This window comes from Micropterus salmoides, unplaced genomic scaffold (assembly GCF_014851395.1).
Source record: "Micropterus salmoides isolate LMB-PRFRI ecotype aquatic unplaced genomic scaffold, ASM1485139v1 Ms_hic_scaffold_11, whole genome shotgun sequence".
In the NCBI taxonomy this organism is placed as follows: domain Eukaryota; kingdom Metazoa; phylum Chordata; class Actinopteri; order Centrarchiformes; family Centrarchidae; genus Micropterus; species Micropterus salmoides.
Genome location: NW_024040152.1, coordinates 8349062 through 8367352, shown reverse-complemented (window position 1 = coordinate 8367352; position 18291 = coordinate 8349062). Strand labels below are relative to the sequence as shown.

Sequence of the window (18291 nt, the reverse complement as noted above, 5' to 3'; positions counted from 1 at the left end):
GAGAGAGAGAGAGAGGGAGGGAGAGGGAAGGAGAGAGGGAAGGAGAGAGGGAGAGACTGTCAGACAGAGCGCAAACCGCAAAAGGTGAAATATTTGGTAGGTGCCATTTTCTTCTCGGTCTTTAAGTCATCGTGAAAGGACGATTCAGTCTGTTTGCAACAAAACAGAACTGAATTTAATTATTTCTTTCTGTGCATTATTTCCCACATATTTTTTATTAGTTTTTTGTTTTTCCAGAAGGAGATCTCCTGCGCACTTGGTGCTAATGCAAATGTCTCATCACCATTATGCGCTGCAGCTGCTGTGAATGTTAAATGATTCAAACTTGAGGTAAGACAATCGGAAACTAATGTTGTTGTTGTTGTTTGGATACGATAACTTGGTGTAATTATATATTTTTTTCATTGTTACCACATCTCAGGTCAAAATGCTGTTGTTGCTGTGGTATGAAATTCGACCATACGTTTGAATTTGTAATAAGATCAAGAATCTGTTTTATTTATGGAGATTAGCTATATCTTATATAATGTGCCGGGAGGGAACTGGTCATCCACACAATGTTTATTTATAACTAACAGACGTCGTCTCTCTCTATTCAGATTTGTCCCAAACATAAATACATCAGGGTAAAACCTGCATTTAAAACAAATAAAAATGTTTGATCAGAAGACTTTATTATAATCATATCAAACAACCTCACATCCTCCTTATCTGTGCGCTCACGACGCGCCCAGTGAGCGCCCAAGCTGAACCTCCCTCACCAAAAAAACAAACAAACAAAAAAAGACTAATCAGACGCAAACTGTTTCTCCCCCAAACCCTGAAGAGCTTCACGTCATGTATGAAGGTCTGTCTTCGTCTTCGATGTATGGCCAAGACTTTTATCTTAATTTCTAAAATAATACAAATTTCTTCAGGTGAAAATGGATTCTCCGAAACGAGCTCATGTCATGGAGAGAAAAATGAGCTCCATCGCATCATAAACGTCTGTCGGTGGCTCAAAGACACTCGTCATGCAGAGCAGGTAAGAACCTCAAATATCTGTGTCTCACTAATCTGCATTTCAAACGCCTGCAATGCACATTTTCCTGTTTAGGTTCCCCAACTCTAAGCTGTCAGTCAAACCTGTTAAGCTGGATAATGATGCACGAGGGCCATTCTGTTCTTAACCTAGGTCATGCACCCATTTTACCCCACTTATAGCCTAGGTACATTATTTCCACCAATTTTGATTCTCTCCATCACGCAGGTCATGTAGCAGGTCTGTTTTGATCCTAAAAGGAAAGCCGACTTTAATGATTCGTCAATTTGGAGACGCAGATGTTATGCTTTAGTCCTGTGGGCCCTCGGGGGAGTTTATTGAAAAAGGATGTAATGGTGAAAGTGAAGTGAAGCGAATTAAAGTAGCCTACTCACGCCCTCTTGCGTTCAAATCAGTAAATAGCACATTCACGCCTTGCAGACATTTCATGCCAACAAATTAGTCTTATTTTCCAAATAGGTACCAAATAGGCTTAATTTTGGGCAAAAAAAGTATGTACATGACCCTAAAATATTTCAATTCAAGGCTTGGGATTGAATATTTTACTATATACCTAGCATATAACTTGAATTAAAGTGTTGGAACAAGCAAAAACTAAATATAGCCTATATATGACCTTGTCAAAGCAAAAAAAGCCAATTCAGTAAATTATTTCATACGTTTCTGTTTCAGAAAGATACTTCCAGCACAAATAGTCTGCTGTAAATGTTTGGAATTAGAGTTCCTATGATTATAATTCTTAAAATGTCAAACAAAACACATACTGTAAAACATATGCAAATTAACACATTTAATGACAATATTCTCCACTTGCGTTTCACTGCTCTGATGTCATCTCAGTGCATGAGTGCTATTTGACATTATAGCCTGTATACATGTCGGAGGTGAGAAAGCACATATGATATTGTACCCTTTATTCCACTATATTTTCTAGCGGAAAATGCACACTATCATGCACACTTTAGTTATAAAAAATGTATATTTTCTAGTTCCAAACCATGGGCATTAATCTGCTTTAGTAACTTCCTCCACCCCCATGCAGTGAATCTCACAGAAATTAGAACATATGAACGTGTTAGTTCAGTATAACAGTCTTGGGGCTCACTGGATATAGAGGTATCTTTTTGGATTTGGATCACAGTTTACATTAAAACACTATTTAACATAAACCCTAATAGTTTAATGCTCTGAAAAGTCTCCTTATACGTCCAAAGTCCTTCAACTTTAACACTATAAAATACTTTTCTTCAAATTGCTGTTGTTCATAAAATAAATAATTGACTACTCCATATCAGTATTATTCACTCATGTTTATTTATAGTGGTACATGTACACCCAGGCATCAAGGATTCATAACAAAAAAGGCAACATATTCACATATATGACATTTCAAAAAAGCCTTTAAGAGGTTCATATAATATTCCTCCATATCAACAGCATTTTCACTATTTGTATACAGAATCTGTTGTAACAATAAAATATATGGCACAATGCCGCAGAACCAGAAACACGTTTAAGACGGAGTTATGTATTCAAAGGAATAGAGTTAAATGGGCTAGGCCTGTGTAGAAAAGGAAAAACATATAAACTGATTGATTTTAAAGCTGTCTGAATTTACAATCAATTTTGCTGACTGAACTGTCCTGGTGCAACAATCCAAACCCACCTGGTACTACTGTTACCACCTGTTTGCTAAAAAAAATAAAAATAAACACATATACACTTACAAAACAATAATACAAAACTAATGGAACGTTTAGGCACTGTTGGTCAGATGAGGAAGTGTATGAGAAGAACGTGGAGAGCCAAAATTTATCTTGATGCTGAGGCTTAACTATTAAAAAAGACCCTCAAATAATGGACATTAAATGTTTTATAGGCTCTAAATGGCCACATACCAAAGAAATCCATGACTTCCCCTTCATTACTATTAGGCAATAGGATGTAGTCAAATGGAAAATAAAAAGAGTGACCAATTTGTCAGAAGTGGAAGGATTCATCCAGTGACATTATGGCTTGCTCCGATACCACATTTAAAACCTCAGTTGTGTATAGAATAAAGGTCAAACAATCACGGGTAATGAAAATGGAAGCACATATTAAGCCATTTCTACTTTAACCTTTATTAATGGAATATTATGTTTAGTGTATCCTCCTGTGGTGAAGTGTTTCTTTTTTTCTGCCAGAGCAGAGTAGTGTTACAGCAAATCAGATTTTATGTGTAGGCTACTTTTAGTTTTCAATGTTTTCAGTTCTTTAACTGCAAATCTTCAAAAATAAAGAACAGCAGCATCAGAAATTTGTGTAAACTTAATATTCAATTTGGTTCTGGGCAGCAAGTATGTGTAGTGTATCATGACCTCCATACAAAAGAAAGGTAAGATCATTATGTAGTACATGATAATGATTGATGATTTGGGACAAATATATTGTAGACTATATTTATAACTTCACTGACAAATAAATGTCTTCTTTTTCGCAAACAAAGTCTGTCTTAAAGCAGTTATAACATCAATGGCATAACACATGATATAGGATATAGACTAGGAGGCCCTCTAGTGGAGCTACACTTGTATGGCAGCCGTCTCAGCTTGCTTTCTGCTCCACTTGAAACTGTAGCAAGGCTAATTGCAACAAACTGATTTACTTGTAGTGTAATACATGTTATTTCAGAGCAGATATTCTCCTAAGGTGCATAACGGGCAGGATACATTGCAACACACTGAAGCTGGGACTGAGGTACATTTATGTTAAAGCCTGATTTATAGCTAATGTTTAGATCTGAACAGATTATACTGGCGTGTTATTTTAGAAGATTTATAGTATGTCATTTCCTTACATTGCTGGCTCAAATTGAGCTTTTAGGATAGATTTCTGAGTAATTGTAAAGGGTTCTGAATCAATTGAAACCACTGCAGTCTTATCCAGATTTATGAAATAACTAGGCAAATATTGTAATAATTTAGTTGTTTTTACCTCAACCTGGACAGACTGAATCTATGCCTGTGTCTTAAAGACCGCCTGCATATGAAGCAAGTTAGTGTTTTGAAAATAATGAGACATATTGTTGCTCATTATAATCACTGGGCTTTCATGCAGTGGAAGTAGTGCCTACAAAGTGCTTATGGGGAGAGAAAAAGCTAAGAGGAAGGCGTTACAGAGGGAATATGGGCATGGGAGTGCTGAATATGAAGAAAAAAAAGCTCTTCTTCATGCTTGTTCTTCATTTGCATTTGCGAAGAGCCTCCTGCATCTTCTCTTGCACATGCTCCATCTTCTCGGCCCACTCCTCACTCAGACCCTCCTCGTCATCTCCGATGATGGCGGCGTAGCCCATGAGGGCGATGAGGCCAATGCAGAATAGGTAGGTGAGGCGTGTGCAGAGTCGCTCCATAGTGGGCCGGTCGCCCTGCGAGTGCTTCAGGTAAACCTCCAGGATGGGTCTGCTGAAGAGCTTTGGCTTGCCCACCACGCCGTCGTACAGTGTGTGCAGGTTCTGGTCTCCCAAGTCATTGGAATAGCTCTCCTCAAAGTCCTCCTTCTTGCGTGCGCGGTGCTCTGGCCGTGCCTCCACCATCTCCATGAACTTTCTGAACTGGTTCTTCAGGTTCTCTTCCACGCGGCAGTACTGGCCATCCAGCGTTTCCTTCTTGATCTGGACCAGCGTGTTGCGATTCATCTGGGACAGCTGGTCCAGCGCCCGGTTGACTGAGCCGAACTCGCGCTTCAAGGTGCGGATGTCCTCGTCATCAACCTGGTGCAGCACAACCCGGATCAGGGAACCAGCCACGCCAAAAATGGGGTTAACTACAGCTGCTGCTGAGGAGATGGTGGCTACACACTCGAGCACTTTGATCAGGCCTTGCTTCAGCTTGGCACGGTCCTCCATGATGTCCTCTTCCATCATGATTTTCCGTGCAGATGTGGACGTCTTTGAGAGAGACGGGAAGAGAAAAAGATCACAGTTTACTATAACTGATGGTCTTTAGGATGCTGCAGCCACATATATTAAACGAGGCATTCTGTTTGTTTACAGATCAAACTATATGACCTGCAAAGCATTCAGTTTCAAGTGTAGTATTAAAGGGACATTCCAACAATTGTACACATAAAATTCAGTTATCACAAGGGGTATGACAGCCTGTGAAAACAGACGTATAATGTCTTCTGGGGGTGTGGAGGGTGCTTTCCAAAGTTCAAAAAATAACCCTGATGAGGCTTAAATTTTATTAACCGAGTCTGTATCACAAACTGTGGATGTGTGGTTTGAAAGATGTTTCTAATGAAAGACACTGTTGATTTGCATTATGTCAAATGTAGAATCCAATGATGAGGACTAAAAGTCAGGATAACTCAGCCTCTGCTGCTCTGATTTAGATTTTTATTTTATCTGTCTGTCACAAGACCCTCAACCTCAGAAAACATTATTGGGAAATTATGGACACTGGTAAAATAAAGTGTTACCAAAATGTTTTTTAGACTTATACTTTTTAGAGTTTCTTGCAGTGGGAGAACCAGATTATACAGCCGCAATAATACATCATGTATAATCCTTTAAGTCATGTTCTTTTTAATCTCTGTAATAATACACCACTGGTTTTTATTCATATTGATGATATTTATTACAGTTAAAAAAATCTAGCAATTATGATCGGTTTCATTAATTTTCAAAACCTCCATTTGCTTTGCTTCCAACCTTTCAAATGTGAGGATTTCGTGCTTTTTCTTGTCACATATGATATTATATTGAATGTCTTTGGGATCTGGACTTTTTGTCAGATACAACAAGCAATTTTGGAGGACACCAACTTGGGTTCTGTGAAATTATAATGGCCTATTTACCGACATTTTATAGCCAAAATAATTAGCGGATTAACTGACAATGAAAATAAGTTAAGCCGTAATAATGAGATTCGTGTATAAAATCCATATGTAGAAGTTATTTGACAGCCATGAAAAAGGAAAAATGATTCCACTTCTCAGCTGCTCAATAAATCAGCTACAAACCACAAGCAAAACTAATCTAATTGTGACATTTCTATTATGCTGACGTCCGGCTGACACTCTTTACACAGAGCAACTTGTATTCAGTTCAGATCTACAGCAGCTTCTCATTATTAACTGATTATTTCAGCTCCTTTCAGCCTGACAGCCACAGAGATTACACATTTCATGAGAATTATCCAACAAAATAGACAAATGGTTGGGATCTGAATCTGTTGTTTAACTGTTAGAGGACAGTTGTAGCTCCTTACATCAATTTTCTTCTCTTGAAGCTCTCACAGGAACCTCGTCCTAGGTTGTTAAAGGAAGAAAGGGACTCTGATCCTGATCAGGATGATTCCTGAAACAACAGACATTCAGAGATTCAGACACAAAATTCAAATATATCCACCATAGAAGTTGCATAGTGAGGATTTTGCTTCATACTGTCATACTGAACCAGGAAGTGAGTTTTGTCCCTTGCTGGTTGCAGTTTTCAGCAGTGAAGGAGTTAACAGCCTCTCTGCTTCAGTATGACACGGCTCCATTCAGCACTCCAGCCTTTCAGCACCAGGCTGCTCTCTATGTGTTTCTATGGACCAAGCTGATAGCTCCTCAGCAGCAGCGAGCTAAATAAGGAATGCATGCTGAGACGCTACCAGCAGCTAATGGGCGAGACAATACTGTGGGAAAACAAATAATGTGACGGCTGACTGAGCTGTAAAACTTGTTTATTACATAATAGGAACAACATATTATATGGTTTCAAGCTAGTTTAGAGGCAGGGTTTACAAGTTTTAAGTAGAATATTTGTGAGCAGTAAAAGCTCTGTTGACACCTAACAGTTATGTTTATTAAAACAGGATTATACAGGGGTGTTTTTCCATATACACAAGCATTAGTAGTGACAGGGCTGTTATCTTTCTACTACACCTCAGTGTGTCAGTTATGGCTAGGCATGCGTGCCATGGTACTACAGACACACACCTCACCACTCTGAGATTACAACATAGTCTCAAAGATAATCACGACACCCCTGTTGTGCTGACACTTGGGACCCACACAGCTGATGACCACAAGGCTGTGCATGCTTGAACAGGCCCTGAGAGACACACACACGCGCACACACACACACAGTAATGGACAGGGTGGTGCGTGTTTTGTTTTGTTGTTAAATACCCGTGTCCACCAGAGGGGGCAGTAATTTACCTATAATGACAAAGACGCCCAAAATTTCCACCGTCTGATTTCAGCACCACCACTGTGGACTAAAAGCAGAGGATGTCAGGAGCAGGACTTAACCCTTTAGCTTCAGGTCAGCTTTAGATGATGTGTTTAAATGGACGGATTGAACAAAAACATGAGCAAATGTTTCACTTTCTTTATATATTTTTGAAACCTACACAAGATGCATCTTAAATGTCGCTTTTCCAGAATTTTTTTTATAATAAATTCTCATCTTCCCTGCATTTGTTTCGCTTTTTCCTATTATGACAGCTGATAAAGAGCTCGTTCCTCTATAGATTTACAATAAAATTACATTCATCCAGTTTTATATTTCTATTGTTTTGTCCTTGTTTCCACAGATGATGTGAAAAACCCTCCATGTCTCAAGGCAATACGGCAACTGCAACAGGAGACAGGTAATGAAAGGGTTAATAACGGTTTTTAGACACCCTCTGAAACAAACCCACCATAAAATTTAAGATATTTTTTTAAGTAATGGATTAACTGAGCCATATTCGTCACAAATTGGATTCATTTGACAGCTTCCTGCGATTTAATCTGAAACAGCAAATTAACCCTTTGAGCAAAATAAATTATTCCTAGATCGACTCTGCACCTTCTAAGAGATGTTTTAACGAGTGAGCTTGATCAATTTGAGTAATTTTCTACTCAATGTGAAGACAGCTGATGATTGATGAGACATATGATCATATGGGTTTTATATGTTAATAAAAATGCAAATTAAGGGTCAATAAATGAGACCTGTTATAGCTTCCTGGTTAAAAGCACCTCCATGGGTTAACCAATCACTGCTCTATGGCAGCATGGCCTTCAGAGAAAGCAGAGAGCACAGCACTCCCACTTCCCAGTCTGAAAGTCTTGGCCTAAAGTTGTGGCTTGGTGACTCAGCTTCTGTATTACTGTACAGCAACTAGTTATTGGAAACATAAAGTTTAAGTCATTGCCAGGGAGAAACATCTGACTACGCGTTGGCTATAAACAAAGTCTGTCTAACCAGGAAGTGACAGGCTGCTCTCACCTGTTTCCCTGCAGTGGAGTGGCCATCTTGAATGTTTTCTATCACCACAGCATTGCTAATGCTAATCCAACTTTACACGTTATATCCTATTACAAAAAGATTCCTAAAGTGCATAAATGACATGTTCATGACATATTTGAATGCTTGTCTTCATGTCACATGACAGTTTGCTCTCTGTCTTTGCAGATTAAAGCCTGTGTGGCAGTTGAGACACTTTCTGAAGATGTAGACACCCTTGAGGCTAATGCTGTTTAAACAATAACTATATTAATGAAGACTAACATGCAGCAATGAAGTGTCTTCTGGAGTTCTTCTATGTTTGTGAGTAGTAAAATAAGCAAAACATCCCCTCTCCAGCTCAGGGCCAGACAGCAGCCTCCCTGCCCAGCTATGGCTCCCCCTAGCCGTGCCTCCATATTTCCTTGTTAATGCACACCATAATGCCCTGACCCTCCCTGATCTATCACACTGTAAAGACATCAAAATACATCTGAAAACCTCAATTTTTCAGTCTAAATGTGAAATATACAGTCTCTACTGCCTCCCAGTAAGTATTTGGCACCATTGGCCTCAGCAGAAGAGAGGATTTCTTACCTTTTGAGAGTGGCTATGTCTATGCCTCTCTCTCCAATGTCCCAACCTCGGCAGCCTTCGTCTTCTTCCCAGCAATCCCTGCAAAAAAGGACACTTCCATGTATGTTGAATATGCAGGGGTGATCAAATTCGACTAAACCATTTCTAAAGAGGCCAGAGAACCCCTAAATCCCAGAAATTGCCCTATTGGCCTTAGATAGACATAAGCTCCAATATTAAATTTTAAAATGGCATTTTAGTGGTCTTAAACAGCAAAGCCCACTCCTCAAATACACCAAGTCATACCCCTATGATTTCAACTTATTGTGGTCCATCCAGTAGTCATACAGTTGATACTGAAGAGCAATTGTCAGTAAGTGCGCAGCTGAACTCTCAGGCGCTTTCTGCAGCCTTTTGTGCGTTTGCCAAGCCCTGGAGCATCTTTGAGAGGCTACAAATAGTCCATTCGTGGTATTTATGAGTCAAAGAGACCCCTTTCTTGTGGACTGGACCACAAAAACGGGAAGAAATATATTCGCATGTGCGTTGAATCCAACAACGCAAAAAGAGAACCATGGATCCAAATGGACCTCTCCAAAAGTGCACAAGTGTATCCAAAGGCACAGAGAGAACTCCAAAGGCTCCAAGCGGGAAAAAAGGAGTTTAACCAGCTTAAAAGGTAATTATAATAATAATTCTGTTAAAACTTTACGAAGTGTACAAATAAAATTCCAACTACACTCAAATAATGTAAATTTAAAGTTCATTTGAAAACCGTGCAACGAGAAAATGTACCAGATGGCGCAATTGGCACTGCTGACAGTAAAGTTATTAATTTAACGTGTTTAAAGATATACTTTACTTAAATATATAGTTACTAATACGGACAGCGCTATAGCACTGCACACAAATGAAAATTACCTACGGTAGCTATGAGGCAGGCAAAAACTGGAGCTGTAAACGCAGCCAGTCATTGCGTCAAAGTAGTCCTGCTGCGAGCCACAGTCTGGTCCTTCTTCAGACTTGAATTAGCATAAATTTAGTCCTGTAGCACAAAGAAATCATTATACGAAAAACTCTGCTGACAAATCCAATGGATTCTTAGGTTGGGAAATGGCTGCGCCGGCGGTTGAAGATGTTTTCCTCAAAATAAACCCATATGCAAACTATGTTGGCAGCTGTCGGTAAAGCGTTAAAGGACAAGCCTGTTCCCTTCAAAGCCTGTAAGTTTACGTCGTAGGCCTATATTACAACAACTCAGTCACAAATAGGATGGGCGTTTGTCTCTCTGCGTGTCCAGACCTGAGCATCCGCAGGTTAAAGACCCCGCATCCCCTCTCTGAGACAGCAAGCCTCAGGCAACAGCAACACAAGTGAAGCCGTGTCCTCCCTGCTGTGGAAACTGAAGACAAAAATAGAAATAAAAAGACGAGTGTCCGTTAGAAATGACAAAGCCTTCCTTATCTGCTGTGAAAGGACTGTTCGCATCAGCGCTCAGGTAAAAACAGGCGCATGTGTCGTGTTTATTCAGCACTAAAGCACCAGCAGCACAGCCGGAGCTCCAGCCGGACGCGCGCCTGTCCTCATTGTGCGTTTGCCGCAGCAGCTGTCAAACAGATCATATTTCAGACTGAAGTCACAGAGCCATGAATACTCACAGGTCCTATATGATACCACACTTGTGCAAGATCAGCTGTGCATCGGACTGCGGTCAAAATGCGTAATATTTGTGCTCCAGTGTGGCAAACAGCCGCTGTTGCAAGACGTTCTTGTTTTTTCCAGCTGGGGGGGCAGAAGGAGCGCTCTGTTGACAGGTTATAAGCCACAATCCTGAGGCAGGGACTAAACCTAACAAAAGTGCTGTACCGTGGGTACAAGTCAACCGAAATATATAGACTCTGGGATTACCCATTTCTCTTATTGCAAGCAGGCCTACACAATGCTGTATTGTATAACTTCAGCGAATATAAGATTCTTGTTTTGCATATACTGTGACAAACAACCTTATGTGGTATTAAAATTAAACAGAAAAAAATACATGCAAATCTTGTTTTTCTTTTATTGTGTATGATTTACCAGAGAAAAATGACATTTTGGAACAAAGAAAGCTTTCTTCACTCAGGGGGCAGTAAGTTTATAAGAAGAAAATTATAACAATAGAAAGTGTTTTTACTACAATCAAAACATACATTCATTAAAACAAAGACCATAGAGACAAATACCACAGTGGTATTTAAATTATATTATCTTTATTATTTAACATGTTAAGAAAAAAGAACAAAAAAAATACATTAAGTCTTACTAGTTAAGATTCAACTGGTAATTCTTCATGTATTTCATTAACACAGATGCTGAGCTCAATACTATCAAATGTCTTGATTGTAGTTACAGACGTTGGACTCCAGGGGCGCTGTATTGACAGTCGTTATCACATGAATAAAACTGTACAACGGCTTTACTTTGCCTCAGAATACATTTATTCAATCCTTATTTGCAGTTAGCAGTTTGTACAGGCCATGCAATGCAGTATACAAAATCAGACTGAAATGAGAAAAAGAATAAGAGTGTGAAATTAAAACCGAAGTGATATGAATGTGCTGTGTTGTTCTCGGATTAATTGCATATTTCAACTGTGAAGAAACACAAATGACAGACTAAACTATTCTGATCATATCAAAAGACCTGAGACAAATGTCAATACAAACATTCACACACAATGAAATCAACCTTTAAATATGCAGAATAAAAAACCTCAAAGTGCTGCTGTCCATCAGTTGCACATTATTCCTCCACTCTTGGTCTGGGACCCTCCCCTGTTAGGTTCCAGTGTTTCTTCAGACGGCTCTATGTTCTGGAGCAGGTGTACATACTGTGTGGGTCTGGTCTGGTGGCGAGCGATTTTTCGAGCGTAGTACCTCTTGGAAGCAGCTCTCCACGCCTCCCTCTGCAGCGTCTGAGAGTCTTCAGGTAACTCCGATATCAGCGTCCTCTTTCTCTTATCCACAAAAGAGATGGGTTGAGAATACCGGGAGTCTGTAATGTGGGGAAAGGTACCGGAGCGTGAGGGGTTTCCCTGTTGGCGGGCTATTTTTCGGGCGTAATACCGCCTGGAAGCTGCTCTCCAGGCTGCCCTCTTTAGTCTCTGAGCCTCCTCCGGCAGCTCGGATGTCGGCACGCTCTTCTTCCTGTTCCTGAGGAGGTCAAGAAGTGAGAAAGGATCACACAGATTAGTAGGTATGTAGTTCACCAAGTGCTTAAAATTTAGATTGTCTTAGGCCATTGTGCTGATTTAAGAAGCTAGGTATAGGCAAATACACTACTTTATTCTCAATTAAGGCCACTAAATTAACCAATACATTTGTACATGTTTTACAAAAGGTAGCAATGTCTGCCGTTACATATTTCCCACTTTCAGCTGGTTGTTAAATGGTGTTGAAGTAGTGTGAGTCAGGTGTGATGAAGTTTCAGATACATAGCAAGACTGAAATGAGGAGATACAGTGCCAGCACACAACATGTGAACACATCAAATGCCAACATCTGAAGGATAATTCCTGTCTGGGAATATTTCTCCTAGATTTACAGAGATTCAGTAAGTGTCTAAATAAGGCTATTGTTTCCCCCTCTATCCATGTGTGAAGAGTCTGTTGGTTTAAAACATGACACGCTGTGTGTCCTTCAAGCCACATGCAACACTGATGGTTAGACTCCAATGCTACGTCAGAGTATAATCTATTGCTATCCATGAGTTGCACTCTAATCTCTGGAGCCAGTAAGTTCTCGTAAAAATTCTTTTAACATTCAACCTTGTAAGATTCCCAGAGAACACCGATATCTGCTAGCCTGATGCTTGAGCTTCTGTCTCTCCCTTATCAGTCTAACTGTCGTCACCCTAACAAGGACAGTTATGAGAGAAAGAACTAGAGCTGGAAGGTCAGTAGACACACACTTGTGGGGGTCAGCTACTGACTCCAAGCTAGACCGGTCTTACCTTTCCCTTTTACATCTATTAAGCCCCCTAAGAAATGTATTTAACAAATGGCAATATTTGCCAATTTTGCAATTCTAATAGGCACCAAAGGTAAAATCAGATCAGTGGGGATGCCATCACACCACTGCCCTTACAAATCAGATACTCTAAAACTACTAAGCTGTATTTAAACCCCCCCCCTGCACATATATAGCTACAGTTCCCGTTAATATAACTATGCAGTGCTGAATAGCTACAGTTGTTACCAACTGGCGCATAGTGTTGCTTTGAAGTATGTCATGTCACCAAGTGTTGCTAAACAATTAAATGGTGTTTCATGCAAGATCTTCTCAATTTCCACCATTTGAGCGGATTGTGAAAAAATACAAAGTCAAAAACAGATCATCGATTATAAAGAGCTGGTGACAAAACCTGATGCCAACAATTTCATATAGTTCAAAATTTCCTGTGGAGAACATGTCTTCCCACAATGTCACATTATCTACATTTGATTAATTATCCACAGAAAACATAAATACAGGGTTTTTGGGTGGATTTTCTCTTAGAGGTAGAAACTCTAATGACCTAAAGCATTGAATTGGCTCATTTAGATCTATGAAATAACCCACCTAAAGTGTCCTTCTTCAGTGACGAGGTGTCCGTCTGTGTCTGCATGAGGTTTCTCTCTGTTCTCCAGTTTTTCTGAAGGGAGCAGAAGAAATGAGCATTGTCTTAGTCATACACCCCCACTGCCACACTAATACAATTTACAATGACAGCATTCAGACAAGGCTTTTCTCTTTCTAAGGCAGGCCGGGTATTGTTTAATAATGTGTGATAGAGGTGCCAAAACGATACCAGGAGTTTCAGCTTTAACCCTGCTTTGTTGAATATAACCATGTTTTTTTTCCTGTTGGACACAAACCAAAGTTCTCATATGCAACTGTGATCAAATCTGACTCAGCACAAAGCAGCCAATCAGGATTTTTTCCTATTTAAAATAAAGTCTGAAATGAGCAAATTTAAATCAGAAAATGTCTGTTGAAAGACTGAGTCAACAAGTCGAAGAATCTGAACAATGCCAAACATTTGATACTTGACAATTTTTGATCCTCTGTCAGGATTGATACCAAGCTCTGGTATTACAGAACATGTGCAACTTAATAAAAGCTTAAATTGATGTCCTTGTAATGTTATGAATATGCGTGTAACAGGAATTAAAAGGCAGCATATATTACTTTTTACACTGGGGCTCTCTCTGTCCTGACAGGGACTACTTGTGTTCTCCTGATGCTCCCCGAATCTCTCTTCACTCTTTTCCCACTTGATTAAAACTGTGTCACATGGCTCCTCTTTGACAACGAAGCTGCTGGGAGATTTAGGCAGATTGCTGGCTGCCTCTGATATGCCTGAGGACTCTGAGGAGTGGGAGGTGCAGGTCTGGTCAAGACCCATCCTGCGTGGGGATGAAGGAAGAATGGACTCCTGGCTTTGGGAGGAAACATGTGAGGGGGGTCTTGCAAAAAGGCCGACTGTGGAGAAAAGAGACAAAAATGGCATTCTTTTAATTACATTTACTTCTTTTTACTGTTAAATTGTAAAATATTTAAGTACTCTTCCGGCCCTAGGCATTCTTGTATGTCTAGACGATATAGATGTTTTTTTTCCTTTGGCCTCATTTTTACTTACAAGAGATACTCATTTCACACTCCTGCTGCCCTGCTGTCATCTCAGTGTCAATGCAGCTTGGTTCAAACCCTCTCTGCTCTCCCTGTGGGTCACCGGTGGTCTGCGATCCGATGAGGCTAAGCTCTTTTCCAAACAGCCCACAGGTGCATCCCTGTCGCTGCAGCACCTGCAGCTCGTGCTCTATCTCTCCCAGCCTGCACTCGAGCCGCCGGATCTCTTTGTCCCTGTCGGCCACCATCCGCTGGTACTCATGAGTCCTGGCACTGTTGACGCCGTACAGCACATTTATTATCGAGTCTATCGCCAGCCGGATGGCGTTTTCCACCACGAGAGCTTCCTCGTCGCGCAGGTGTGGGTGCAAAGTCCTGTTTTTGACCAAATTCATCTTCAAAAATCAACCTGTTTTGATGTTAGCAAGCTATGTGGAAAGCGGCTAGCTACAAGGATGCAAGGCTGTCAGTCGCGCACACACGATAGAAACAATATCATCACATTGAACACACAAACCCAACACTTTACTGTAATGTAAAAGCAAACAAAACAGAATGAGAGACTTAAATTTAGCTAAAGTTGAATCTACCACACCAGAGCTGCAGGTTTGCTTCCTGCGTCGTTCATTTCTTCTGCAAAGGCTCCAGTCAGTGGACGTTGGTTCTGGAGGCCACAGCGCCACCTGGTGGCTCGTATGACTGCTCACACTGACATTACATGTATTATTGATTATAAGGCCATCACTGCTATTCGGGCTGCATAAAAGATTTTATAAATAAATAAAATATAATAATTTTATAAATAAAAAATAGATAAAGATAAATAAAGATTTTTTTAAATGATTGACTGATCTAACTGACCGAATTGATTGATGATAATTGTTTAGTCTATAAAATTTCATAAAATAATAATGAAAAAAAGCTCATTACTATTTCCCATTGCATAAAATGAAAAATCTTCTTTTGTCCAACCAATAGTCCAAATTGTTAAGATGTTACATTTATTTCAATTTACACTGATATAAAAAAAAGGAGCAAAGCAGAAAAACGTCACATTTTAGAAGCTGGAATCAGTGAATTTTTGGTCCAAATGAAATGATTGGCCCTGCTTATTACTGTCCTGCAACAGCTACAGATAATGGCTTTTTGTCATTTTGGTATCAGAGCATTTGATTTATTAATTGTGGTCCGGATAAAAAAAAGAAAATTTTTACTTTAACTCCTGCTATTTTTTTCTTCAGCTCTGGTTGAGTGGAGAGCCTCTACTCCAAACTTCTCAAGGACTGTACTGACTGAAGTGGAAGGTGAAGGATCCTGACGTCTGGAGGTTCACAGAGCGACGCTCCAGATGAGTTTCCTTACTGCAATATTTGAAGAACAGTAGTGGTCTGTTGTTTGGTGGTCTCTGTCGTGGAAATTATATTCCTGGTGAAGGGTTGAGCAAATAGTTGAGTTACAACAAACCGTTGTCTTTGAAGAATTTATTTAACAAAAGAGAAAAAACAGAGAAGTACTACAACACAAATCAGCTCGACCAGAGGAATTCACTGAGTCTCCAGCAATATGAGGACCTTTAGAAGTATTGCTTCTTTGCATCCACCAAGGCTGTCTGTGTGTTTGTGCATGTCTCTTTCTCTCTGTTAGTCTGCAGATTAATGAAATTAATGGTAGGAAGCACTGCCAGCTGTGACTGATGGGTGGCAGCAGGCAGCATTCTTGCGTCTGAACTGTATTTGTTGGATTAAGACTAAAGTGTGAGAAGTGGCTCTGGAAACTCTATTAATGCCAGTTCTTTAAATATACATTTGAAAGACATTCAGAAGTGGAACGAAACCTCTAAGGATTTAATTTAAGACTTAACGGGGATTTAAAGGTGGGCTATGCGATTCTAATCCAACACACATCTTTTTGTCAAAGTAAGCGAATATCTCCTCACAGTCCGCTAGTTGTCCATTCTGTGTGTGAAAAGACTTTCAATTCTTATGGTCACTCGTGGATGGTGGAGCTGACATATTGATGTATCTCTGCTGCTGACATGCCAAGGGGGTGTTGTGCATTTACTTTTGAAGCTAGGGAGCCATTCAAGCACTGCCTCTGTGTCTGTGGAAAGCTGTTATCTCCCAGGCTGCCTTTTGGAGCAGTTATTTTAGGTGCAGACGACTGGGTCACACAAGCTTTCTTTACAACATCCTCCTCCCTCTCAGGCAGGTGGCATTTGTTTCTTTCCCTGGATTCAAAATAAAGAATTTGAAACAGATAATGTCTCGATCAGTGACATGTCACTTTTTTCTCTCCAAGCACATCATCAGACCTTCAAGAATAAGATTCAGACATGATATTACTGAACATTCACTGCAAACACATTTTCTCTCTACACCCTCAAACACTTTGGTTATTTCCAAAAAAGAGGTGCTTTTTTCTATAAAAAAGGCATTCAGGGTTTCATAACACAAACCATTCGATTGTGTTGATTATTAAAATGTAAAAAACTATAACCCCTTTCCTTTTTAGATGGGCAGCATGTTCGTCTTCATGCTCTGTTGCCATTAACTTGTTCATCGGGGGATTTGCTGTTTTTGCTTTCATTCTTCAGTCTTTGCATTCAGTCTCTTGGTCTGCAAAGTCAGGTTTCAACATTGTTCAAATTAGCACTCAATAGTAAATTGTTCATAAGAACAGATAGCTTGATAATATAGTAATTAATAGCACAAATTTAATCCACCCCCTGCTTAGTTTCACTCAATTCCTGGACATCTATGGGATCATGATTAAGTTATTTGATCCCATAGACATTCAACAATTGAGCCAAGATATCCCAATATTGCTGTTCGACAAAACTTCAGATTAAACCAAATACATTCACAAACGTCTGTCCTAGCTTAGTTTCTGACTCTGATGAAGTTGGAAAAACAGTTCCCCAAAACTACTGTATCTCTGAACTTGTCTTTAACCAGATCACACACATGTACACATGTATTCTATATGATCTCATTTTGAATAGCCTACTTTTTCACTTCCATTCACTGAGCCTCCCTTGAAACTGTCTGGAGCCCCTCTGGTGAGGATGCCTCTCACTTTGAAAACCTCTGGTTTATTTGACTCTAAACTATAATTTACTAAATGAACATCATGCTGTATTAAAAAAGACTTGAAACTAGCGATTGAGACTCATTGGGAAAGTGTTTGCAGAGGAAATAAATAAAGTGTGAAGCAGGATCATTTATTCATAAATTTACACACAACTGAACTTCTTTTTGCAACCGGTGGAGATGCCCCCTGCTGGCCATTAGAAAGAATGCAGATTTAAGGGAATTGTGTGTGGATAGTCTGCACAGGTGTACTTGTGTGTTCAAGAACTTTGGCTTCTTTTGTTAAGTTAAGGGTTTGTAGAAAAACATGTTTATATTCCTCAATGTATGTAATTGTTTTGGTATGGGAACCAAAACTCAGGCATTTTATCGCTACTAGTAAAAAAATGTTCAAATGCCTAATTAACGCCAGATGAATACAATATCAGTATAACCAATTTCACTAATTAATTTGACTTGATTGATTTGTATTAGAATGCATTATATTGAAAGGTCTTATATTTTTTCCACCCCACACATTATGTGCAGTAACTATCCAGTCTCAAAATATGGTGATTTTGAATTTTTCATAAAACTTTAACATTTACATACCCACTGGATTATCGTAATAATGCTGACACAAAACTGAAACGATGACTGCTCATAAAAAAAATTATGTTTTGGAGATACGTACATGGTTTTCACAGCAGA

General features: G+C 39.6%; 2 protein-coding genes and 1 long non-coding RNA gene across 4 annotated transcripts; 1 reads left to right on the top strand and 2 right to left on the bottom strand.

Moving 5' to 3' along the window:
- The first annotated feature begins 8 nt into the window (after positions 1-8).
- Positions 9-16851, top strand: LOC119897122. 2 transcript variants are annotated; one of them, XR_005443353.1, is made up of 6 exons: positions 9-96; positions 238-330; positions 918-1024; positions 7612-7668; positions 8478-9543; positions 15754-16851. It is a non-coding gene; the product is annotated as an uncharacterized LOC119897122 (long non-coding RNA). The 2 variants fall into 2 exon arrangements; XR_005443352.1 differs by lacking the exon at positions 15754-16851 and having other exon boundaries at positions 8478-10909.
- LOC119897121 (protein rapunzel-like) lies at positions 2530-8934 on the bottom strand. The gene is made up of 3 exons (XM_038710698.1): positions 8886-8934; positions 6298-6386; positions 2530-4973 (listed from the first exon to the last, which is right to left on the bottom strand). Exon 3 carries the CDS (start codon positions 4947-4949, stop codon positions 4266-4268), a length of 684 nt encoding a protein of 227 aa, XP_038566626.1. The 5' UTR covers positions 4950-4973; positions 6298-6386; positions 8886-8934; the 3' UTR covers positions 2530-4265.
- Positions 11319-15154, bottom strand: LOC119897120. Its single transcript, XM_038710697.1, has 4 exons — positions 14523-15154; positions 14072-14365; positions 13463-13535; positions 11319-12055 (listed from the first exon to the last, which is right to left on the bottom strand). Exons 1-4 carry the CDS (start codon positions 14905-14907, stop codon positions 11635-11637), a joined length of 1173 nt encoding a protein of 390 aa, XP_038566625.1. The 5' UTR covers positions 14908-15154; the 3' UTR covers positions 11319-11634.
- Positions 16852-18291: the final 1440 nt, after the last annotated feature.